Genomic DNA, 24,556 nt, shown 5'->3' with positions numbered 1-24,556 from the left:
CATGCAATGGTGTCTCTTCTCCACCTCCTTAGAGGGCTGAGGTGGATCTAGAATGCCAACAAGTTGATGTTCTGCCCAATGTGGAACAGTATCACAATTTTAGGTAATAAGTATGCCCGTGTCCGCGGGTTAACACAGTAAGCTTGAAGCCCACTCTGCATTGATATTATGGCGACAAAGAACACTGTTTTGATCGTGAGAAGCCACAAGGTGCAGTGTGAAGCGGCTCAAAGAATCCTCATCAGACACAAGAACCAAATTAAGGACCCACTGTGGCGTGACAAAGGGAGAGGAGGGAACAAATGTTGTAAACTTTTCAAAAAGCGCATAACAACTGGGCTGATCTGGCAACTGTAAAAAAGTAGAAAGAGACAAAAGGTACCCTTTGACTGTGCCCATAGTAAAGACTTGCCATGCTAGGGAGAAAACAAATAAAACACCAGATAACCTTGCCTGAAGATGGACTATATGCAGAGGAATGCACCAAGCCACAAATCTGTCATTACAACAAGGGCATACAGCTTTTTGAAATCAAGGGACACCTGGCTGCCAAGATGCCATCAACCACCCCCGGAGGAAGCTTAGAGGTATTCAGCGGTCCCCACACAATCTGCAAACATGAATGTGGAAATTGCGAAGGCCCAGGGGTAGAACCCTACCCTGTGGCAGCAACCATAGGGATATCCTGGAGGGACAGCCTGAATGGAGGACAGATGCTCAAGCCCAGAAGTTCTGGATACCATATTCTCCCTACCCCATCCAGAGCTAGTAGGATGACTTTGGCCCGGACGGTCCTGATCTTCTTGACAAATATGTATCGGCAGAAAGGCATACAGAAGTCCAGAGTTTCACTAGAGGCAGAAAATGTCTATGAACAATATATGCCTTGGAAAATCCAAAGATCAGAAGTGCCGACATTGCACATTCTCGTTGGTGGCAAACAAATTGAGCCATGGTCTTCCCCATTTGTGGAGGAGATCATGTGACACCTTCAGGTGTAATTGCCACTTTTTTTTTTGAAAACCTTTATTGACACAGCAGTTATGTACAGTCACGGGCCTACAACCTCCGAGGCCGGCCGCTAGTATGCAAAAGGGGAACACAGTACAGCCAACAAATGAGCAACCTACACGGGAGGGTGGCCAACCGGCCCACAACTAGACTCCATCCAACAAGAAGGTTTTGAATTAACATTTTATGAAAAAGAAACAACAAAACAAAACTAAAACCAGGCATGAAAACTACATAAGCAGGAACTTGCTCTCACATGGGGGGGCAGCCGCCACTCAGCGGCGCTAGAGGCAAAAGTTAGTATTAGGCGAGGCAGGAGGGGGGGCAGGGAAAAACCCAAGTACCAATTCCAGGTAATTGCCACTTTTGATCCACTAGGCACCTCGATGGCTCAGCTTGTCCACCCTGGCATCCAATGATTTTGCCAGCTTGTTCACCACCAGGAACATCTCTTATTTGTTCAGCCATTTCCGGACTGGCGGGCCTTCTGGCACAGGGTCCGTGGCAATGCGTATTCCAATACCACATGGCGGAAGTGTTGGACTTGACACCTGTACCAGCCTACCCTTGATGAATGGAAGGAATACTTTCAACACCAGCAGACTGATATGAAGTTGGGGTTCTGACGGAGACCAGGGACCTCTTATCTCCATCTCTCCCAGATGACCACCCCTACTAAGAAGCAATCAATCGATCACCAGTGTCAGCTCTCCGTGTGGAGGGGCAGGGGTCTGACATAGACCCAATCGCAGTCCAGTAACTACCACTGAGGATCTTTTGAGGTCTACTCCGAAATCTGAGTGTGGTTGGAGAGGTGCCCTTGCTGTCAGGCCCACAGAGACTTCAGATCTCACTGCTGAGCATGCATATGCCACCTAGCATGCTCAACCAGAAAGATACAGGAGGCCATCAGTCCAAGCAGCCTCAGGGTGGACCTCACTACAATCAATGACCATGGATGAATGGTCAGGCTTATAGCCTGAATGTCCTGGACTCTCTTTCCTGGGGAAAAAGTAAGTAACCAAACCATGTTCAGAATGGCTCAGATGAAAAGAAGTGTCTGAGAAGTAGTCAGATGTGACTTTAGCATGTTGATAGTGAACCCCTACGCTGACAGGAGGTTTGCTGTAGTCTGGAGGTCGTTTACTACCTGGGGTGAACCAGCCTTTAAACAGCCAGTTGTCGAGGTAGGGGAAGACTGGCACCACTGTCCTCCAAAGGCAGGTTTCCATCACCACCATTGCTTTTGTGAACACTTTAGGGGCAATGGTGAGACCAAAGGGGTGCACAGTAAACTGAAAATGCTACTGTCCCACCACAAACAGCATGTAGCGCCCATGGGCCTGCAGGACGGGGTTATGGAAATAGGCGTCCTGCAGGTCCAAATTCACCATCCAGTCTCCAGGTTAGATGACAGACTAGATCTGGGCCAGTATGAGCGTTTTGATTGGCCCCTTCCAGAGGATGGTGTTGAGAGGACACTGGTTTTAAATAGGAACGTCATCTCCATACGTTTTGGGTAACAGGAAGTAGTGGGAATAACAGCTGCATCTTATTTCTGGCGTGGGTACCCTCTCAATAGCCCCTTTGGCCAAAAGGGCTTGTACTTCCTTCTACAAAACAGAAAGATGGTCCTCTGTCAGTTGCTGGGGCTGTATGAGGAAAGTTATGCGGCGAAGAAAGGAAGGGTAGGGCACAGCCCTTGAGCACAATTTGCAGACCCACCTGTTTGATGCTGAGGCCTGCCAACCCGGCAAGTATCGCCAGATCCTGCCTCCCACCGGGGGGTTTTGCTTCAATGTTGGCACTCCAAAGGGGTTTAGCAGCTGGGGCTGCAGGGGGTGTACTGTGTGACCGGTTGACTTGACAGCGGGGGCGGTGGGCACCATCTTGAATGTAAAGTGCAGGGTGTCTGGTAGAGGTTGGTTTGGCTAGCAGTATGGGGCACCTCTGCTGAACCCGCAAAAGGAATGGTTGGGTTGATGCAGTTGGTGAGGTGGGGCAGACAAGTTCAGGGAGCATGCCGTAGCCCTGAACTGCTCGAGAGTCAGCCTTGTCCCCCAAATAAGCTAATCCTGTCAAACAGCCAGTCCATGAGGGACGACACAACATCGCCCGAAAAACAGGTGAACTGCAGCCAAGCATGGCGGCGGATGGCAGCATTGGTACCAATGGCCTCCCCGAAGGAATGGCCCGGGCAAGGACTGGTCAAAGATCTTCGGGGACCCCTGGGCGGACTTGAGCCACCAAATCCCAGAGGGCGTAGGAATAGCGCCCATGCAGACAACTGTGGATAAGAAAACTCGCATCCTGAATGTCTCCACTGTTTTGACTCTTGATCCAGGGAGTAGTAGGGAATGTGTTGGGAATTGAATATGCTACTTACCAGTATGCATCTGTTCTTGGCATGTAGGGCTGCTGACATTCATATCTGTGCATAGATCGCCGCCTAGTGTTGGGTCCGGATGTTTGCACGCTGTTGTCCTGGAAGAGTCCTCGAAGTATCCTGGGATAGGTGACTCCTCCCCTGGACTACAGTGCGCATGGGCATCCTCTCCATCCTCAGATTGTTTTTCGCCATTGTGGCAGTGATGGAGTAGATACAGAAAGTGATGACCATGCTTACAGTAATTCTGAGAGCTGCAGCTGCTACAGGCGCCGGGGAGGAGGGAGGGCGATATGAATGTCAGCAGCCCTACATGCCAAGAACAGATGCATACTGGTAAGTAGCATATTCAGTTCGAGGCATGTGGGCTGCTGAATTCATATCTGTGCATAGAATGTATAGCAGTACCCTCTATTAGCGGCGGCTACCAGTGCCAGCTGCAGCGGTCTGAAAAAGAGTTTTGAGAACAGCCTGTCCTACAGCTGCCTGCTGTTTTGATTGCACATCTACATAATAGTGTTTGGTAAATGTATGTGTAGTGGACCAGGTGGCTGCTCTACATATATCATGCAAAGGAATGTTTCCCAGGAAAGCCATGGAGGCCCCTAACTTACGTGTTGAGTGGGCTCGTGGGGGAATCGTTAATGTGCGTTTAGCCTTTTGATAGCAAATTTGAATACATTTAACGATCCATCTGGCTATACCTGCTTTGGAGATGGCGTTACCTTTGTGGTGTGGGGCAAAGGCAACGAAAAGTTGTTTTGTTTTCCTAAAGACTTTAGTCCTGTCGATGTAGTACATGAGGGCTCTCTTTACATCCAGTGTGCTCTTTCTGCGACAGTTTGTGGGTTTTGAAAGAAAACAGGCAGTTCAATAGTTTGATTCATGTGGAACATGCGATATGACTTTGGGCATGAATTTGGGGTTGGTACGTAGTACGACCCTGTTGGCGTGAACCTGTATGAATGGCTCTTGAATGGTTAGTGCCTGGAGTTCACTAACTCTTCTTAACGAAATGATTGCCACTAGGAAAGCTACTTTCCAGGTGAGGAATTGAATCTCACATGAGTGGAGAGGTTCGAAGGGTGGACCCATCAGTCGGGTGAGGACCAGGTTGAGGTTCCACACCGGTGCTGGTGGGTGTCTTGGGGGAATTACTCGTTTAAGTCCTTCCAAGAAGGCTTTGATGGCAGGCACTTTGAATAAAGAGAGGTGCTGCCTGTTTTGGAGATAGGCTGATATTGCGGTCAAATGGACACGTATTGAGGTGTATGCCAGATTGCATCGGTACAGGTGTAGGAGGTAACAAATTATGTTTTGGATGGATGCGTCTAGCGGGTTAATGTCAGTATTATTGCAATAAATGACGAACCTTTTCCATTTGGCTGCATAGCAAGCCCTGGTAGTGGGTCTCCTGGCTTCTTTAATGATGTCCATACAGTCAGGTGGCAGGTTTAGGTAGCCAAACTATAGGACTTCAGGAGCCAGATTGCCAGGTTCAGCTGTTGCGGATCTGGGTGCTGAATCTCTCCATGGTGCTGCGTCAAATGCGCGGGTTTGATCCGCAGTCTTTGATGGGGCACCACGGAAAGTTCGAGAAAGGTGGTGTACCATGGCTGGCGTGCCCACGTTGGAGCAACCAGGACAAGTGTTAGTGAGTGTTGTCTGAGTTTGCGAGCCACCAGCGGTATCAATGGTGGTGGGGGAAAAGCGTACGCAAATTTGCCGGACCAGTTCATCCATATCTCATTGCCCTGCGACTGCGGATGTGGGAACCTGGCGGCAAAGCTTTGGCATTTTGCGTTTTCGCTTGTGGCGAATAGGTCTATCTCTGGGTGACCCCACTGCTGGAAGTACGGTTGGAGTACTGATGGGTGTAACTCCCACTCGTGCATCTGGTGGCTGTGTCTGCTGAGCAGATCCGCCATCTGGTTGTCTTTGCCGGGGAGGTGTTCCGCCATGAGGAACATGTTTCTCTGAATGGCCCACTTCCACATGCTCTGAGCCAGATGAGACAACTGTGGAGAGTGTGTTCCTCCCTGCTTCTGTATGTAGTACATGGCAGTCATGTTGTCCGTCCGGATCAACACGACTTTGTTGCACAAGTGTACTTTGAATGCCTTCATGGCTAGGAAGATTGCCATCAGTTCTAGAACGTTGATGTGCATCTTCTTTTGTTGCGTTGTCCATAGTCCCTGCACTGTGTAATTGAGTACATGAGCTCCCCATCCCTGGAGAGACGCGTCCGCTGTCAGTATGATTTGTGGAACAGGCTCTTGGAACGGTCGGCCCTTGCAAAGGTTTTGTGGATTCCACCAATGCAGAGAGTTGTATGCCCGACCGCTCACCAACACTAGGTCTTTTAGTTGCCCGTGAGCCTGAGTCCATTGACGTGCTAAGCACTCCTGAAGCGGGCGCATATGTAGTCTCGCGTGTGGGACTATGAAAATGCAGGAGGCCATCATGCCTATCAACTGCATGAACACTCGCGCGGGAAGGGAGTGTTGGGGTTTGAACTTGGAAATCAGCATTTGCATGCTGTTGATCCTCACTAAATTTGGCTGAGCTGTGGCTGCCAGAGTGTCTATGGTCGCACCCAGGTACTGTTGTACGTGTGCGGGTTGGAGATGTGATTTTGGGTAATTTAGTGAGAACCCCAGGCTGTGAAGGAGGTGAATGGTGCGGGACATGTGGCTGGCGCATTGCTGGGCTGACTTTGCCTGAACAAGCCAGTCGTCCAGGTAAGGGTAGACATGAATGTGTTGCCTCCGTAAATGTGCAGCCACTGTAGCTAGGCACTTTGTGAAGACCCTGGGCGCTGTTGTCACGCCGAAGGGAAGAACCTTGAATTGGTAGTGCTGCCCCTGAATAGTGAACCGGAGATATTTTTTGTGTGATGGGTGAATGGGTATGTGGAAATACGCATCTTTGAGGTCTAGCGTGGCTAGGAAGTCTCCCTGTTTGAGCAATGGGAGGACTTGTTGGAGGGTGAGCATGTGGAAATGCTCTGAGAGAATGTAGCGGTTGAGGGGTCTCAGGTCTAGTATGGGTCTGAGTGACCCGTCCTTCTTTGGTATTAAAAAGTACAGGGAGTACACCCCCGTACCGTGCTCGTGGACGGGTACGACCTCTATTGCGCCTTTTTGCAGCATACTTAGCACTTCCTGCTGTAATAGCGCTAAGTGCTCTGAGGACATAGGACGGTGTCTTGGCGGTATTGTGGGTGGAGTTGAGGTTAATTCTAGGCAGTAACCGTGTTTGATAATATCTTTGACCCACCTGTCCGTGGTGATGGAGTTCCACGTGGACAGGAACCTTTGTAGCCTTCCCCCGACAGGTGTTATGTGGTCGGGAGGAAGGGCGAGGGCGTCACTGTTTGTTCTTGGGAGAGGATCTGGTATTGCCGTATCCGCGTCCTCTACCCTTTGTGCTTGAACCACGATATCCACCCCGGGTGTTTTTATCGTAGGTACTTTGGGTGTTGCCCTTGTTGTAGGTTTGCTGTGACCCCTGTCCTCTACCTGCTCCTCTATTTCCGGGGCGACGAAAGGAGCCACTCCGAAAGGTCTGCGTTTGGAGAGCCCCCATGGACTTTGCAGTGTCTGTGTCCTTTTTTATATTTTCTAGGGTGGTGTCAACCTCTGGTCCGAATAAGTAGTCGGGGTTGACCGGCTGATTGAGGATGTTATTCTGAACCTCCGGTTTGAATCCGGAGATTCGCAACCAGGCGTGTCGTCGTAACATGACGCTAGTGTTTATTGCTCTGGCAGCTGTGTCTGCGGCATCCAGTGCACACTTGATGGATGCGTCAGTGAGGAGTTGTCCTTCCCTGATGAGGATCTCTGCTCCCTCTTTGTATTGGTCAGGGAGATGTTGGAGTAATGTTTCTAATGTGTCATAGTGTGCGCGATCGTAGCGAGCTAGGAGCGCCTGAGTATTGGCAATACGCCATATGTTAGCTGCCTGGGCTGCAACCCTTTTGCCGGAGGTCTCTAGCACCTTGGACTCCTTGTCCGGGGGAGGAGCATCCCCAGTTGTCTGTGAGTGCGCCCGTTTGCGAGCATTGGCGACTACGATGGAATCCAGAGGCAACTGGCCTCTAATGTAGGTAGGGTCCCCAGGCGCCGACCTATATTTTTTGTCGATCCTGGGGTTTATTACTCGTGCCCTGGTGGGTTCTTTGAAAATGTCCTTTGCTGGTTTGAGGACACCTTTCAACATGGGTAGAGTTTTGATATTCCGTTCTGAGGATGAGAAAGTATCCATTAGAAAATCGTCCTCGATTGTGTCAGAGTGGAGTTGCACACCATGATTGGCCGCAGCACGTTCAATAAGGGAGTTGAATGCGGCAGTGTCCTCTGTGGGAGATGTTTTTGCGCCATATAGCTGCGTGTCCTGTGTATCCATATGTGCACCCGGGTCTGCAGGGTCATCCCAAGCCTGATCAGGGTCCTGTCTCCGGGGTAGGGGACGTGGTCACCCATGTAGTCCTCCAAAACGTCGGTTTCAGAGTGTGTCGGAGAGAAGGACTGTGGATCTTGATAAGAGGTATGGATAGGTTCGTAAAGAACTGGTTCCGAATCCACTGGCAGCTTTTTCTTTAGAGGGATCCGGTAGGAGTCCAAAGCTGGCTCGGAAGTTATCCTCCGCTTGTGGAACATCATTCTGCCGGTGTCGGCATCGATGATGTGGGATGGTGACGTCTCCGTAGGAGAGCGTTCGGCAGGCGTGATCCTAGTGTGGGTGACACGTGTTCTGATTTCGAACATTTTGGGTGCCGTGGATGGGGGCAGGCCAAAAGTGATGTTGGCCGGTGCCGGAGAAGCTTTTTGAGCTTTTTTCGGCTCGGAGCCTGAAGGGTCCTGTAGGGCTGCCTTTTCCTTGATGCGTTGCATGGATGCTGCAACTTGCCGCACCTGGAACGCCGACGGTTCTTTGGCGCCGACCGGTTCTGTAGAGGCAGGCGTGGACTTTTTCGGCGCCACGGGGTCATCGAGTCGAGGAGAGGTAGTAGCTGTCGACGGCGTCGATGATTGTGCCTTTGGTGCTGGTTTCGAAGTAGTGTGAGACGCAGCAGCTATTTTGACCACTGTAGCTGGAGCCGATTGTTTCGGTGCCAGGAGCCGAGGCGGTTTGGCGGCACCGATGGCCTTTTTCCGTGTGTCGGCGCCGACGTCGGCTGCTGCGAGTTCGGCACTGAAGTCCCGTTTTGTGCGGTCGGTGCCGACGGGTTTGGCTGGCGTCGAAGATGTGGTGGGCCTCGATCCGACCAGTGTTACTTTTAGTTTCGGTTTCTGTGGAACCGATACGGCTTTCGGTTTCGATGAAGGGAAACCAGTCGTTTTGGGTAGTAATGGCTGCCGCTGAATGTCCGAGGCCGGGCCAGAGGGCGGGGCCGAAGAACTGCGGGATAGGTCTTGGGTAAGGCCCGAAGGCGATCCCTCGACCGGAGCCATAGACTGACGCACTGGGATATCCTCCGTCTGTACGGGTAGGCCTTGCTCGTCACCGGAGCTACTCTCTTCGGCCCCTAAGGCCTCATTGTAGTCTCCTACCTCGGTGTCGGCTTCATCTCTGTGAAAGAGTCGTTCTTCGATGTCTTCCGATCCGGAGTTGTGTTCGGAAGCAGGGCTGGAGGGTAGGTTCTCCACGTCTTCCACATCTTCGTCCTCGGCGCTGAATATGTTGGTCGGGGCCGGTGCCGCTTGCTGCGCTTCAAGTCTCGCTGCTCGTCGATTCCGGAGAGTCTTTTTGGATCGGAATCGGGCACAGGCCATACATGTGGACTCGTCGTGATCCGGTGAAAGGCATTTGTTGCACACCGGGTGGACGTCGACATGGGGATATTTCGCATTGCATACAGGACACTGCTTGAATGGTGTCCTCGATTCCATCGTCGAAGTCGGGTCGATGGTCGGATATGATGCGAAAAGAGTTGGTCTTGAAGTTAGAAGACTAACAAATAACTATCGATACCGATCGGGAACAGTACCGACGCGAACTAAAGGCCTTTTGGCCTGAAAAAAGTTTTTCCTAACTTGAGTCAAGATAAGCACATCCGAACCCAATGGCGGAAAAAAACAATGAGGATGGAGAGGATGCCCATGCGCACTGTAGTCCAGGGGAGGAGTCACCTATCTCAGGATACTTCGAGGACTCTTCCAGGACAACAGCGTGCAAACATCCGGACCCAACACTAGGCGGCGATCTATGCACAGATATGAATTCAGCAGCCCACATGCCTCGAACAGTGTCTTACTTGCAGATGCTTGCAAGACCAAGCTTTCAGATGAGGGGGGCTGAGATAAAAATGCAGGGTCACCCAGGGTAGGGCGGTGGTGTTGTGCAAGCTGGCGGTTGAGCAAGGGGACCAGAGCAAGATTTGGCCAATGTTCCCAACAATGTATTCGTGAAGGACTCATTAAAAGTCAAGAGTACCTCAGTACATGTTTGCCCTGGTGGAAGGACCCATTAGCCTTTACTTCCATGGTGGAGAGCTTGACGTGAAGGACTTCAGCCACCCTACTCATTACCATAGCGTAAGAAGCACTCTTTTCAGTGGCATTAGCAAGGGGGTGAGAAGTAATTTTTAATGCCAAGGAGTAAGAATCTTTAGTGAGCTGTAGTTTGCATAACACTCTTTTAGAGAACAGGAAGGAACAACTTCCTCTCAAAGACTCCCAATGCAGATGTGCCAATTAAATTCAGTCAGCATCAAATAACCCAAGAAGAAAATTAACGCCTGGAACAAATCTCCACTGTTGGCTTCAACACACAATATTCACCACAAAGTATTTTCATAAATGTTTCAACTGTCTCTTTAATGCCAAAAAGTGCTGCATTCCAGTTGTTCTTATTCGATAGCAATGCAACATTCAATAGGGTTTAAAAAGGGATGCTAAAAATGGGTGTGTGAATATTCATTTTCGTGGATTTACTCTCGCCTTGCCAATGGAATCATCAAGGTTAACATTAAAATTAACCTCAACTCTTCTTGTGCCCTAATTGGGGTGTGGAATGGTAGTCGTATGGCTCTGTACATGGCTCCTCTTTTGGTATTGTATTTTAATTGCATTAACTATGTGAGTTGTCTCGCTTTGATACCATGTCTTTAGAAATTTTATGTAACCAAATCTTTACAAATGATAGTGAACTTCTTATCCAGCTGCTAACCTCTCTCTATGAAACCACCGCTGGTACACAGTTCTTTTAAGTCATTTCCCTCATCCACATTTTGTCCTGGATGCTTTGCAGGACAAAATCAGAAGTTTGATTTGGGCCAAATGAAATGCTGTTCTTTTGTCTCACATTTCTTTAAAACGCCAACTTATATTATTTGGTTGTGTCCTAAATCTCTGAGTTACTTTAGATTAATCATTTATTCACCCTAAAACAACCCACTTTCATGACCTCACTACCACTGTAAAATAAACATGCCATACCAGTAATATCACTTGACACATCCAAAGTCCTCCAAGACAGCTTTTCAGACAAATGGCCAGAGGTAAGATACTTGGTGCCATAGAAGCAAATACACATTTTAAAACAATCACTACGACTACTCCAAAAAAGTCCTAACTTTAAAATCCCACCCAATCCCTCTCCTATCCAAAACAACTGCTTTTTAACTCATTTAGCAAAGCCGTTTTTTATTTTCATATTTTACTCAGCCTCTTTTTCCCCACTAATCACATTTGGTTCATCACATCACGCACGTGGGCCTAAAACAACAAATTGTATTGATTTTCAAGGTACCAAGCCCCAGCGAGTATTGAAGCATGTAGAGATACAAAAGACACTAGCAAGGCACCGTATAACATCCCTAATGATATCTGCAGAACTGCAGACCCAAACTCCCACCCCCCACCCACAATCACGCACCATACATCACTTATACAACATTATACAAACGTAGTGTGATCTTGCTTCTTCACCTCTGCACAACCCCATTAACCTATATTGGTGAATTGCTCACAACCAGCCAATCAATTGGATCTAGGGGAGCCACTGACTCCAGAAGTGACAAGTCTATGCCACGGTACGTGGCCCAAACCTTTTTGTGTTTTTGCGGACATCCCAGAGCCTGAAATACTGCCACTTGAGCTGACAGGCACCTATCCATTGCTTTCTTCTAGGGGCCTATACTGGATGGGAGTGTCGCCTTCCAATGTTGAGCAATGTCGCGCTCAGCTAGTGCAAGCCCTAGAAACAATAAATGCCTTTTATATCTGTTCCCCCCAATGTCCTCGGTACTGTGTAGGAGTATCAATCGAGGGTCTGCAGGAATGCGCCATGCCAGCACTTGCCCCAAACAGAACCTTATGCTCGACCAGAAATGTTGCAGTGCCGCACAAGTCCACACAGTGTATCTATAGCGGCCTTATAAAAAGAGAACAAGGTCTGTGTTACTTTACTATATACTCCAATGGATTTGGGTGACAGTGCACTTATTGCTCTTTTGATAATCGGATACTATGACATCACTATAATGTTACTGTCCATACCGGTGAAGAGTCACATATTAGACATAAACAGACACATAATACACCTTATTTTTGATTGATTTGGGCCATTGATAAATGTTTTATTTATAAAGAAGATTTGCTCGCTTAACAAACTTTTAATAAGCCGTGGACCTCTGTTAAACATGCTGTATTGCAGGCTTTCACATTAAACACAGATGTGTAACTAGTCACGGTGGAGGCTGAATAATATTATTCAGTGGCACAATTATGTGAAATTTACACTGAAATAAAAAAAAATGTAAGCATAATAAGTCACGGTGGAGGCAATTTGGTGAAATGTCGTAGAGTGTTTGTATATTTCATCTAACTAGTATTTAAATTAGTGACTGTGGTCTATCTCTCATTTAGCCATGAGAAAGTCGCATGTCAATTGAACGTGAGGCGACGAAACATGTGTTGGCTTTGGGCTCACAAACAGTCACAAGATTGAATAACCGGAATAACATAAGAATTAAAGATCCAAGATTCTAAGATATATGCTGTGTGCTGTTGATTTATAATTTGTCTCAACTGTTCGTGTACGATTTGAACTGTTAATCAACATTAAGAATTAACGTGTGCTAAGGAATTGTGTCAGTGTGGAGGAACGACCCCTCATCCGAATCACATCGGAGACACATAGGGGACTGAATAGCCCCCATCCTGTATAGGCGGAGACGTGTAAAGTAAATCCTATGGAGGTATTTGAACTGGATCAGTCGATATCGGGTGGAGACCGCAGAGTACCGAGACCTAGCCAGTGCCTCAGCCCAGTCATCATCTGTCAGTGTGGGCACATCTGCTTCTCACACCGCCCGGGTCCGGTGTATAGTGGTTGTGGAATGTGTGATCAGTGTTTGATAGATTGGACGAATCTTGTGGGCCCCCAGGTCCCCCATGAGCAACCGGCCCTCCAACGGGTGGAACTCCGGGAGACCTGTGAGGCCCCGTATCAGAGGGGATATAGCGCGTCTGAGTTGCAAATATCTGTGGAATTGCGCTTTATGGAGGCAGAAATCAGCCTGTAGCTGCTGAAAGGATTTGAATGTGGACCCCGCATTACGTCTCTCAACACAGAAATCCCAATGTCAACCCACCTATGGAAGCCCGCCAGAGCCGCGACTGGCCAAAGGTGTGTGCTGCGCCAAAGGGGCGTAGCACCGGTGAGTTTGCCCCACCAACCCATCTGTCAGACCGCTCGCCTCCAGATCTGAATGGCCGTCCTACATGCCTGGGGGAGTTCAGTCAGATCGAGGAGCTATACAGAAAGTCGAGCAATGGGGTTTCGGCCATAAAGAGTTGTTCCACAGCGTAAGCTGGGTTCGATTGTGAGCAGTACCACCAGTCATTTATCACCAAGAGATGCGATGCCTGGTAATACGTCTGTACATCCGCTGCCGCTATCCCACCGCAATAGGTAGATTGGATACAGGTCGCAAGCGCCACCCGAACTGCTCCGCCCCCCCAGAGAAATCTATTGAGTAATGCATTGATTTGACGAAACCAGGACGGGGAGATTGGAAAGGGGCAATTTTGCAGCCTATAGAGCAGACGAGGCAAAGACACCATTTTAAAGATGGACGATCTACCATATAACGAAAGAGGGAGTTGGGACCATACCGTCGTCTCATCTCGAACTGTAGGCAGTAACGGCGCAATGTGCCGTGACCATGCTTCAGTTGGGCACCGTGTAATAACCACCCCAAGGTATCGGAAGCCTGCCTCCACAATCACCAACTGCGAGGTCCAAGCTTGGGACCACTGGTCACCGCAGATCGGAAATAATATGGATTTGGATGGGTTAGCGCAGAGGCCGGAGGCCTCCCCGAAGACCCTCAGAATCTGTAGCACCCAGGACCCAGAGACCCACGGATCCGACATAAAAAACAGGGCGTCGTCAGTGTAACGCGCAATCCTATCCGAGCATTCCGGAGACCAATCCAAACCCCGTAGCCTAGAGTCCAGACGGACCCACACCGCCAGGGGCTAAATAGCCAGTGCGAACAGCAGTGGGGAGAGCGGACAACCCTGCCGCGTGCCTCTTCGAATAGGGAAGGGAGCCGAGCACCGGCCAGCCACTCGGACCGATGCGGTGAGGTCCGTATAAAGCAATTTCACGTAGGCCTGAAATTGGGGACCCAAGTTAACCACCTCCAACAACTTAAAAAGGTATGTCCAGCTTAATGAATCGATGCCTTGTCGATATCAGCCAACAGAACTGCGGCGGGACATCCCAGACGGTGAGCCTCTGCCACCGCGTTGTGAGCTCAAATAGTATTATGTCTGGTAGAACATTGTCAATTCACATAAAGTTATTACAGTGCACACCACTTTAAACTTCTACTAAACGTTGTTATGCTTGTTTCCCAAATATCCACTTATTTTGCGTGCAGCCTGGAAAACGTGATCTACCCAAATATCACGTGTTTGTATACAACATGGAAGAAGGAGCGCGATATCATTCCTTCACCGGACGCACAGCTTGAGCGGCGTATAAAACGCAAATTAACCTTCAATTTCTCCAGATTTGAAAATAACGATTCCATGTACTTCCAAAGTTCTTGGTCACTTGTTTATTATCCTTTCGAATCATATGTGAGATGCTTATGTTTTCAACAGTTTCTCATGCGGCAGATATGCCCATCCGGGCCTTTTTCTGTAGCACGCCAGAATACATAAAAACATCCTCAGTCACTGATCTAATCGCACCCAATGCATTTCGGGCTGTTAAAAGCCCTTCGTCGTTAATTTGCGTTTTATACGCGGCTCAAGCTGTGCGTCCGGTGAAGGAATGATATCGCGCTCCTTCTTCTATGTTGCACCCTTTACCTACCTGTACCACCCCTAAATCTAGTATTTAGAGGTACCCTGAACCTTCCTTCTCCAGATTCCAGAGTCCAAAAAAGCAAAGAAGAGCAAGAGGAAAGAAGACCTGCTGTGCAGCTGCTAAGAAGAGGAAGACACCAACTGCTTTGGCCCCAGCCCTACCGGCCTGTCGACCCTCGAACCTGCTCCTGCTAAATCCCAGCACCTCTTGTGGCCAGCAACCTCACAATCCCCGGAGGACCTGGCTACCTTGTGACTCTGAGCATCTGGGACTCCCATGAGCAGTGGCTCTGCTCAAAGCAAGTTTCTAACCCCTGGCATCAGCCCTGAACCGCGAACCCTGCACACTCTGCACCCGCCAAGCCTGGCCTGTGCCGGAATGGACAAAGACCCCGTGGACATCCCCCCGGCGAATGTGACCCCGCATCCGGCACCCAAGGACTCACCTCGACGCTCCGGACGACGCCCGCAGCCTCAGAACCAGGGACCCCCTCAACAGCGATCAACAGAGGGTAAGATTTCCGACACCAAAAGAACCCCTGCACCCGGCGCCCCCCTGTGCCAGACTCCTGGGTACCTACCTATCCTCCAACTACCCAACTTACCTCTCGAAGTGGTGGTGGCACCTGAAGAATCTTCGTCCCCGAGCTTGCAGCCTTTGTTCATCCTGGAGCTTTCCCATTGAAATCCATTGAGCGCCCGAAGGCTCAAAAGCACCCTGCACCCAGCCGTCCGAGTGGCCCTGGCAGTGTAACTTCTACTCCTACCTACTTCCCCATTTGCCCTAAGCAAGTGACCAGGATCCCAGCTCCCACAGCCGCGTGGCCTGCTAGTCAGCAACCACCAACCAAGGCCCCCCCGCCTCCCATAGGATAACATTGGACCTAACTCCCTCTGCACCCGGCCGCCCCAGTGCCGCTGAGGGTGTAACAACTGTACCAACCTGACCCCCCCTCGCCCCCCCCCCCCCCCAGTCTGTGCCCAGAACCTTAACTCTGCCAGTCGAGTACTTACCCAAAAGACGAGAACCCAATTTTCTTCCATAGGGTAACATTGACTGGTTTCTTCTGAAATTTCTTCTAAGTGTGGAGTTTCTAAAACTTAGAATATTCACCTAAAATCACCTGAGTAACGAAAACGGAAATACTCACCTGCTATTAGGAGGGATCCCAGTACTGGATATTGGTGCCCAGCACTGATCCTGAAAAGTACTCACAACCGTGCTTACCACTAACCCAATTTTCTTCCATAGGAAATCGTTGACTGTTTTTCTGTGAAATCTCTTCTGTCGATTTTTGAAAACTACAAATATTCTTTAAAAATCGTACCAACTGTGAAAACGTAATTACTTACCTGTTTTAGGTAGAGGTCCCAGTACTGAGCCTAGGAGCCCAGTCCTGGATTACAAAAGTAACGGGAACATACTTTACCTGTAACTTGAATTTTCGCCCATAGGGAATCATTTACTGTTTTTCTATGAAATTTCTTCTGTGTCAACTTTTAAATAGCAAAATATTGCCTAAAAATCACAACAGTACCTAAAATGAATTTACTCACTTGTTTCCAAGACCTGTCCCAGGACTTAATCTAGGATCCAGTCCTGGAATTAGAAAAGTAATCCTGAAAGTAATTATTGCAAATAACTTAAAATTCACATTGAGCTCAATGTATTATTGTGTTTGAAATTGGTTGCCTATTGCAACAACCTGTAACTATTACCTACAAAAGTCAATTGCATATTGCTAAAGTATTTAACTAAAACCTCTCATTCGGAGAAAGTATATTTTGATACCAATTGTTGGTTCTAAAATAAAACAACCATATCTTTTTTTAAACAAACCATTGGATTAGAGTTCAGTTCTTGAGTGTGTAAGACCATTTGCTGAGTGTGTACAACAAATGCTTTACACTGTCCTCTGATACTGCCTTACTGCTCGACCAAGCTACCACTTTAGAGAGTAAGGTTATATCTAACTTTAGCCACTGCCAAACCACTGGGGACAGTGGACTCGGTACACCCAGTACCTATTTGGGAACAGTATATACAGAGCCACTTTCTCAGTCTCCAATCCAGAGGGAGAATATGCTGCTCCGAGGCGTCATGAATCACCACGAGCAAATGAGGTCCCAGAGTCTCCAGATGAGGCCTCAGGAAGTCACATGGGAACCCGATCGGGCCCGGCACACTGCCAGGGTGGATGTTGGAGAGGGCCGACCGCAATTCCTCCAACGAAATAGGCTCCTCCAGGGCATCACGCCGCTCGTCCGATAGGCGGCGGGGAGAGATATCCACTTAAAAGGCATCTATGAGGGATTCGGAAATGACCTCCCGTTTTTCATACAAAGCCGCGTAAAAATCAGCGAAGGCCTGAACAACAGCCTCAGGGGATGTACAGGCAACCCTCCGCGGGGGACCGCAGAAGAGGTACCTGTGTCGGGGCTACCCTAGCCTAGCAGCGTCTATGTAGCATTTGACTAGACTTATCGCCCCACTGGTAAACCCCATGCTGGGTGGCCAGCCAGGCATCTTTGGCCCAGTCTATGTGGGCTTGATGGAGCATTTGATGCACGTGCAGCAGATTCCGGTGGGCCGCGGGGTCTGAGCCTCCCACCATGAGGGACTGGAGTTCTTCCTGCCTGCTCTCCAGGTCATGTACCTCCAGGTCAAACGCTTCCCATAATATAACTGGGGACTGACATGTGCCGGCATTGTATCTGAAGTAATCGGTGATTGCCTGACTAAGCATCTCCCTGTATGCCTCATCACGGAGCAGCCAGGGGGACATGCGCCACCTATAGGGGGCCCGGTTAGTTAGCAGTCGCAATTTAAGTTGGATCGTCGAGTGGTCAGACAGGCCACGGGGCAGAATGGATGCATGTGCCACCCTGTGCATATAGCTATGTGGAAGGAATAAATAATCAAGACGTGAGAGAGTGGGGTGAACCGATGACACATGAGAATCCAGCGTCCGCCGGGTTTAAGGCCCGCCATGTATCCACCCATCCCAGAGTATGTGCAAGTACATTCAATTTGGATGTAGTGGGAGGTGTATCTGGTTGTCGGGCTTGCCACCTATCTAATGGACCCATAATATCATTCTAATCGCCCCCCCACATCATAAGGCCACCCGGAAGGTCCCCCCAAAGCTGCGTTATTTTAAATATAAACATCTGACCATGAGGCGGAGGGGCATATACGCTACCAAGTGTGATGTGTTTGCCGGCCAAGGTACCAGAGACCACTGTGTATCGACCCCCTGGATCCAACCAGTGTAATGTAACTTGGAGGGGTACTCTACGGTGAATGAGTATGGCTGTACCTCGTGGCCCCCGTGTGAAGCCAGAGTGATATACTGTGGAGTAACCGTAACATGCAAGGCATGGGGCCTTTGTGCCCAGGAGATGTGTTTCCTGGAGCAATAGGACATCTGCTGCATATCGCTTTGCCTGGTGGAGCACTGCCCCTCGTTTAACCTTACTAAGCAAGCCTCATACATTCCAAGCAAGAACATTAAGCTCCCCCGGAGGTGTGTTACCCGTTGTGTGGGCCATCCCTAGGTGTCCAACAAGGTAACTGCAACTGAGACGTGCAAGGTGAAGCAATGTGACTTGTGCATGGTGCAGAAACATTCAATGAAGAAAAAACCAACTGAGAAACTGTCACGGAGTGTCTGTCGCAGTATAAACCCACCCCAGGCCCCCACCAGGATGACCCAAGCGGTCCCTCCAATGGATCCCCCCACCCAACTTACCCAACATCACCCAAGACGTCACGGGGGCGAGCTATGTCAGATCCCTCCAGGGCCTGTAGAAAGACCCCCCTCGTTATGGTCCAATCAAATTAGTGTGACCACCACCTGTAGGCAAAACCCACCCCAGGAAGGGAACATAGGGAAAACAAGGCAATGTGTCCCAATGCAGTTCAGTCTCCAGAGCCCGTCGGCTCTGGGGCACGCCAATTGGAGCGGGATCGATGTCGCCGAGATGTCGCACCTCCGCCCTGTCGACCACTCCGATGAGAGCCCTGGGAGGAATCAGAGTCCACCGGAAGCGGTGTGTGAGGTTTAAGAATACGTCTCTCGTCAGTCCACTCAAAGACTTCCTCCGGGGTATCGAAGAAAAATGTTTTTGCATTGAACATCACCTTCATCCGGGCCGGAAACAGCAAGGCATAGGATAGACTTAGTTCACGTAGCCTTCTCTTGGCAGCCACAAAAGACTGACGCTGTTGCTGCACCAGCTTGGTGTAATCATGGACAACCATGATGGGGTGCGAGTCGAAGACCATTTTATCTTGGAGCCTGGCATATCGAAGTACCGCATCCCGATCCGCATAATTAAGGAGTCGGGCAATCACTGGCCTCGGGCATTCCCCCGGTGGCGGTTTCTTAGCCCTCTCAACCACGAAACAGGAGGACATGGCTTCCTGGGGCAACAGTGTCTTTAGCCAGTCTGAGATAAACTTGTCCATGGAGGCACCATCGCAGCCCTCTGGAAAGCCCACCAGGCGCAGATTGTTGTGGCGGGCCCGCCGCTCCGCATCTTTGACCCGCGCCACCAGCTCCTGCGATTGCTTGGTCAATTTGTCCACTTTTTGCTGTAGCCCCATGACGGAGTACTCGACAGTGGAGACCCTGGCCTCCGCTTCCGTGATGCGGTCGACCGCCTTTCGCAGGTCTTGGCGAAGGAAAGACACCTCTGCACCCACAGCCCTGATCTGGGTCTCGAAGGCTGTCCGCGATTGTGTGATAGCTTTCAGCAACTTCGCCGCATCTGATGATAATCCTTGCGCAGATTCCCCTCTGAGAGGGTTAGCAGAGGTGGTAAAGCAGTTCATAGTATGCTGCTTGGGGGCCGCCGCACCCTGTTTATCCCTGCCCATGGCGACCATAACAGCCCGGCAGTCGATGTAGTAGGCAATTGAGAGAGGCAGCAGACACAAACAAGGGGCAGCCCAGATCAGACTCCAACACAGGGTGGCGTCGCAGCTCAAAACGCCCACTGTAGACGGTCTCGTAGGGGCTCACCAGCCGCAGCACTTTCTATGCGGGGGATCCTTCGCAGGAGCAGCCAAGCACTATGTGGTAGTTCCGGATAGGGACGGAGACCTCCCCAATGTCACAGGCCAGTGCCACATCAGGGTGCCAGGACCGGGCAGTTATGCGAGCCCGGGCCGCTCCTCAGATCAAAGCCATAAGGAATAAACAAAAATATTAAAAACACAAAAACAAAAAATAAATTGTTTTGCCGGTTCCCGGGCACCCATCACCTGAGTCAAGTGGGCGCCGGGCTCCCCATAGTGCCAGTGATGGGTTCTCCGGTGCCGCACCGTATCATCCGCCCCTCCAATCGGGTAATCCCAGCATATCTCTCCGGTGGGCGTGTCACCAAGCTGGAGGTCCGCCGCACTCCCGCAGACCCCCCCCCGATGGCAGGACCCACTCGCGCCCCATCCCAGGGTCGCAGGAGCCGCGCAAGGCCGCACCAGACCGCGATGCAGGAAATGGGGGAGGAGCGCCGGGTATGGCGTTGCTGTGGGAAATCCTGGCACTTTGTCTCCCGTGGGGGTGCACTGCCGCGTCGACACCGCTCCGCTGCAGACTCCGATGGAGGCGTGATTGGCAGCCGCCTCTCCGACCACAGGGCCCTGCACAGCCTCGGCCCGAGTGTCCCGCCTTCCACCTCGGGCGCTGTGGCCACAGGTCGGGAAGCGGCTCACAGCGAACCGGACCCACTGCTGCCATCAAAACAAGACTGCCGGGTCACGACAGGCACCGCAACCAGGGACCCTTCCAAGTCAGGCTCGGGGTCGAGGACCTGGAGAGAACGAACTGCGGAGCTCTACAGAAACGCGTCTGCCATGTTCAGCTCCCCGGCTACGCCCCCACTACAGTGCTTTTACCATTTATTGTACTTGCCATATTATTGGCATGCCATTTATCTAGAATCTTTGGTTAAGATTTATGACTTAGGCAAAGTGCTCAACATCTAATTACAGACAACCAGTTCCGTTTGGCTATTCAGACAACGTGGTCAACTTATAACCTGCATGCTTTGTCATCATTTGCACCATATTCTGGGTATTTTGTATATAAACCGGTAAGAAAACACTTAAAATTGGTGCACTTATTACTGGGTGGCTTAGATTATACTTGTTATTGGTCAAATAACAGTGTATTGCGGAGTGAAATGTGTAGCATGTAAAATTTGTATGATGTGTAAGATTAATTAATACTGTTTACACTTTCCAGCTATATAACTGGAAGCAATGGAATCCATTGACATTTTAATAAGCAACCTGGCTTAGGCTCTAATTACAGGTTTTGTTTGAATTGCAGTCCAGGTGGAAACAGGAGTTTACACCTGAATAACAAATTACTTGCCTTCTGTAAGACTCTTTCTGGTGGACAGTCCATTGAACTGGAGATACCTCACCTTTAGAATATCCCAGGGGATAAACTCGATTTGGAAAAGTCTCACCACAACGGCTCCTGAGCACTGAGAGGTGGCGCCATGTGGTTTTATGCCGATCTCATACCAGAAGCATATGGATTCTACCCCTGCACATGGACGTCAGTTTCTTAATCTTCTCTTTTTGCTCCTCAGATGCAGATCACTGTAAACAATTTGTATGCGAGTCTGCCGAAATCTAACTTTAGAACTTATTTTGCAGTGCAGATGTCCACTTCAGCGAATGGGTAGAACTGAGGGCAGTGAGTAATCTGCGATTAGACAGAGTATCCCACCGAGAAAGAGTTTTACCAAAGAGAAGTACTTGCTTTTCTGATGCATACTTCTAACTGCAAACGCTTGACCTTTAGAACAGATACCATAGCAGAACTTCCCAAAGGTGGAGGGTCTGAGGATTGGACTCAAACTAGTAAGTCTTTTTCAGAATCGAGAAGGCAAAATGGTCTCAGAATACTAGTCTGTCAAGGCACTAATGTTTTGTGAATGTATGCAACACCCCCATTACAGCCTGGCAGATGTCCAGGCACTTCTATTGCTAGTGTAGCTGTTGTAATATGGGTCCTGGCCAACACATCTTTATACAAAGTACTATTCACCACCACAGACTACTCTTCTGCACTGCTCATTCTTTTCTTCACCCCAGCAAAACCAATAAACAGCTGGTTGTCCACACAGTGGTACCATGTATGGTTATTATAAAAGCCAAGGGCTCTTTAAGCGTCAAGCGAAAGATTACGTACCCTCTCATCTCCATGATAGGCTGGCAGCACTTTTAGAAGGACGGCCACCTGGATCCTGAGCACCAATTTGACTGGAAAGAAAGTGGTGTACAGAAGTCGCACCAACAGCATTTACCATTCATTCACTGGGCACACATAAGTGATCGTGATGAGGAAGATTGTTTTGTTAGGAATCGTAGGACGTAACCAAGCATTAGCTCAAATGGAGGGCACAAGATAATTATAAGAACCAAACTGAGGTCCTACCATGTGATGACAAAAGGTTGCAGAGGAAACATGTGAGTCAAGGTTACTTAAAGGAAAGACTGATCTGCCAAATACAGAAAAGCCGAAATAGCCGATATGTAACCCTTAACTGGCACACGATAAAACAAACAATACATGAGAAAATGTGACCTACAGAGGATCAAGATGAGAGGCCACAAATGTCTCTCATAGTTCATCAAAAATGGATTTAGTTGAAGGATGTCTGGCTGCAAGGATGCCATCTACTACCTCAGAGCGGAAAATCAAAGAAGCTCAGCTTTTGCAGCTCAATTTCCACACATGGAGCTGTTGGCTGCGTAGATTCTATGTTGCTGGGAGAATTCTCTGAATCCAGTCTGCCATGTGGGATACTCTAGAGGTGATGATTTTGCGGTTAGAAGTATCAATTAGAATCGAAATTAAAAGTGCTGTGGGAAAACCACTCTAGTTTCTTTTCCATATGCACATTTCGCCAAGAAAAACCTGCCAAAATGAGAGGGGGAAATGAGGACAAATATGCTGGAATCTGTGTTTAAAAGTGATTCCAGTGGTTCTCACTTTCAAAGCAAAAAAAACCAAGCATTGCGGCACCGACGCTTTACTTTGAATGTTATAAGTAAAGCGCGGGTGCCGCGATGAAACCAAGAGTAAAGAAATAGAAAAAAACACTATTTCTTTACGCCCGCGCGTGGTGCGCGCGCTCCACAGCGAACATGTGTTTTCAATTATCGCGCCCGTGTCTGGGCACGATAATTGAAACCACATGGCCTTTGGTGCGCGTAACAGACACCAAGAGGCCATGGGCGGAGCAATGGGACCGCCTTTGGCCTATTGCGTGCTGTCTTAGTAAAAAGCATGCACGTAAAGGCCAATAGCGGGCCACAAAAGGAAAAGCACACGCTCGAGCGTGTGCAATTCCAGGCTCCGTTTCTGAACCCCACACAAAAGGGCTCTCGCTACATGAGCCCTAAAAAGGAATACTGAGGTAATACTGCACCCAGAAATTAGTACACTCCATATTATTGGTAATTCCAGAGTGTGATACGGTGTTCCTTTAACAGTTATGATGAGGGCAATAGTCTGTGGAAAAAAGATAGATGAACATCTTCCTTTGATCTTCACTTGACAGCACCACGTCTTATACTACTATTTACAAAGACAGTTAGCAATCTCCATTACAGACTTTTGACTAAAGATTGTGAGTACATAAATACCATTGTTGTTTGACTTCGACATCATGATCAATATATTAAACATACATTTTACAGTAACTAAATCCAGGTCGCAACTAAAAGTAAAATGACTGATGGATCTAACTGGTTCATATAGCTTAACAATGCGTATATCTCCATATGTTGGGTTCTACAGATCTACCTCAATTGTTTACATATTATTCAAATAAACAAATGCTTACTTTAAGAGTCTTTCTTGTATATCCTCCCAAGAGTCCTTCCGTTTTTCATCAATGTACATTCGAAAGAGTATTCTCAAGCAACAAGCTAGGCTGCTGGTTTCTTGTTTTAACAGATTTGGTTTTGACTTGCCTTTAAAGCCTGAAAATTCAAGTTTGAGAAAGAAATACATTAATAACAGCTAATGAAGGAAGGTCACCTGCAAGTCTGCTGTGTCAAGAGAATTATAACAGAAATGTTATGACCCTTACAGGTCATTACATTTTTCACCCAAGAAAGACACTAGCTGCAAAATTCCCAAAATTATTAACCAACTTCTGGGTTTTCCCCAATTACTTCAAAAACCAACAAGAACGCTACCAGCACTCATAAGCAGCATAAACAAGGAGACTCAATGGACCTGCCTATTTCTTCTGAATGCAATCTACCTGGTCAGCATTCAGCAAGATATGCTCTATCAAAGCCACAAACTAGAGGGCCATGGCCTTCTTGCAGAGGTGAGAAGATACTGCTCCTCATTGGCAAAGTAACAATACTGTGATTGTTGGGTGCAGAACAGGCATGGGTAGAGAGCCAGAAGTATTGAAAGAGTAAGTTGTGAAGGTTTGAGGTAGGGAGTGAGAACTTACTTTGTACCCGGGAAATAATAATGAAAACAAATTGATTCAAGTGCATCTGAGCATACTGTAACTATACAGCATCTGGGCCGCCTAGTCGAAGGCTAGAAATTGCCCTGGAGGCTTTCTGGGAAGATGTATACAAATGGAGCACATATGGATCACTGGTTGTGCTGTAAATATTGTTTGCTCATCATGCCATCAGTAGACGGTTCTTTTCCTCAATTACGTACGGTTATGATGTCTTTAGTGGATCAAAAGGAATAAATTACTTACATTTGGTAACACTATTTTTGGTAGATACTTTTTCCAACAATGGAAAACTGGATACATTTTCTAACAA

The 24,556-nt window shown here is 48.7% G+C and overlaps 1 protein-coding gene across 2 annotated transcripts in view; it reads right to left on the bottom strand.

Annotated features, from left to right (window-relative positions):
• Positions 1-24,556, bottom strand: part of ARFGEF2 (ARF guanine nucleotide exchange factor 2) — a 629,301-nt gene that overhangs the window by 38,248 nt on the left and 566,497 nt on the right. For both annotated transcript variants that reach the window (XM_085619427.1, XM_085619428.1), the window contains exon 37: positions 23,599-23,737. In XM_085619427.1, coding sequence (XP_085475553.1) covers positions 23,599-23,737 — 139 coding nt within the window. The remainder of the gene's footprint in view (positions 1-23,598; positions 23,738-24,556) is intronic.

This window comes from Triturus cristatus, chromosome 7 (genome assembly GCF_964204655.1).
Source record: "Triturus cristatus chromosome 7, aTriCri1.1, whole genome shotgun sequence".
NCBI lineage: Eukaryota > Metazoa > Chordata > Amphibia > Caudata > Salamandridae > Triturus > Triturus cristatus.
Note: the sequence above shows the minus strand (reverse complement) of the source record. Positions and strands in the feature narration are given on the sequence as shown.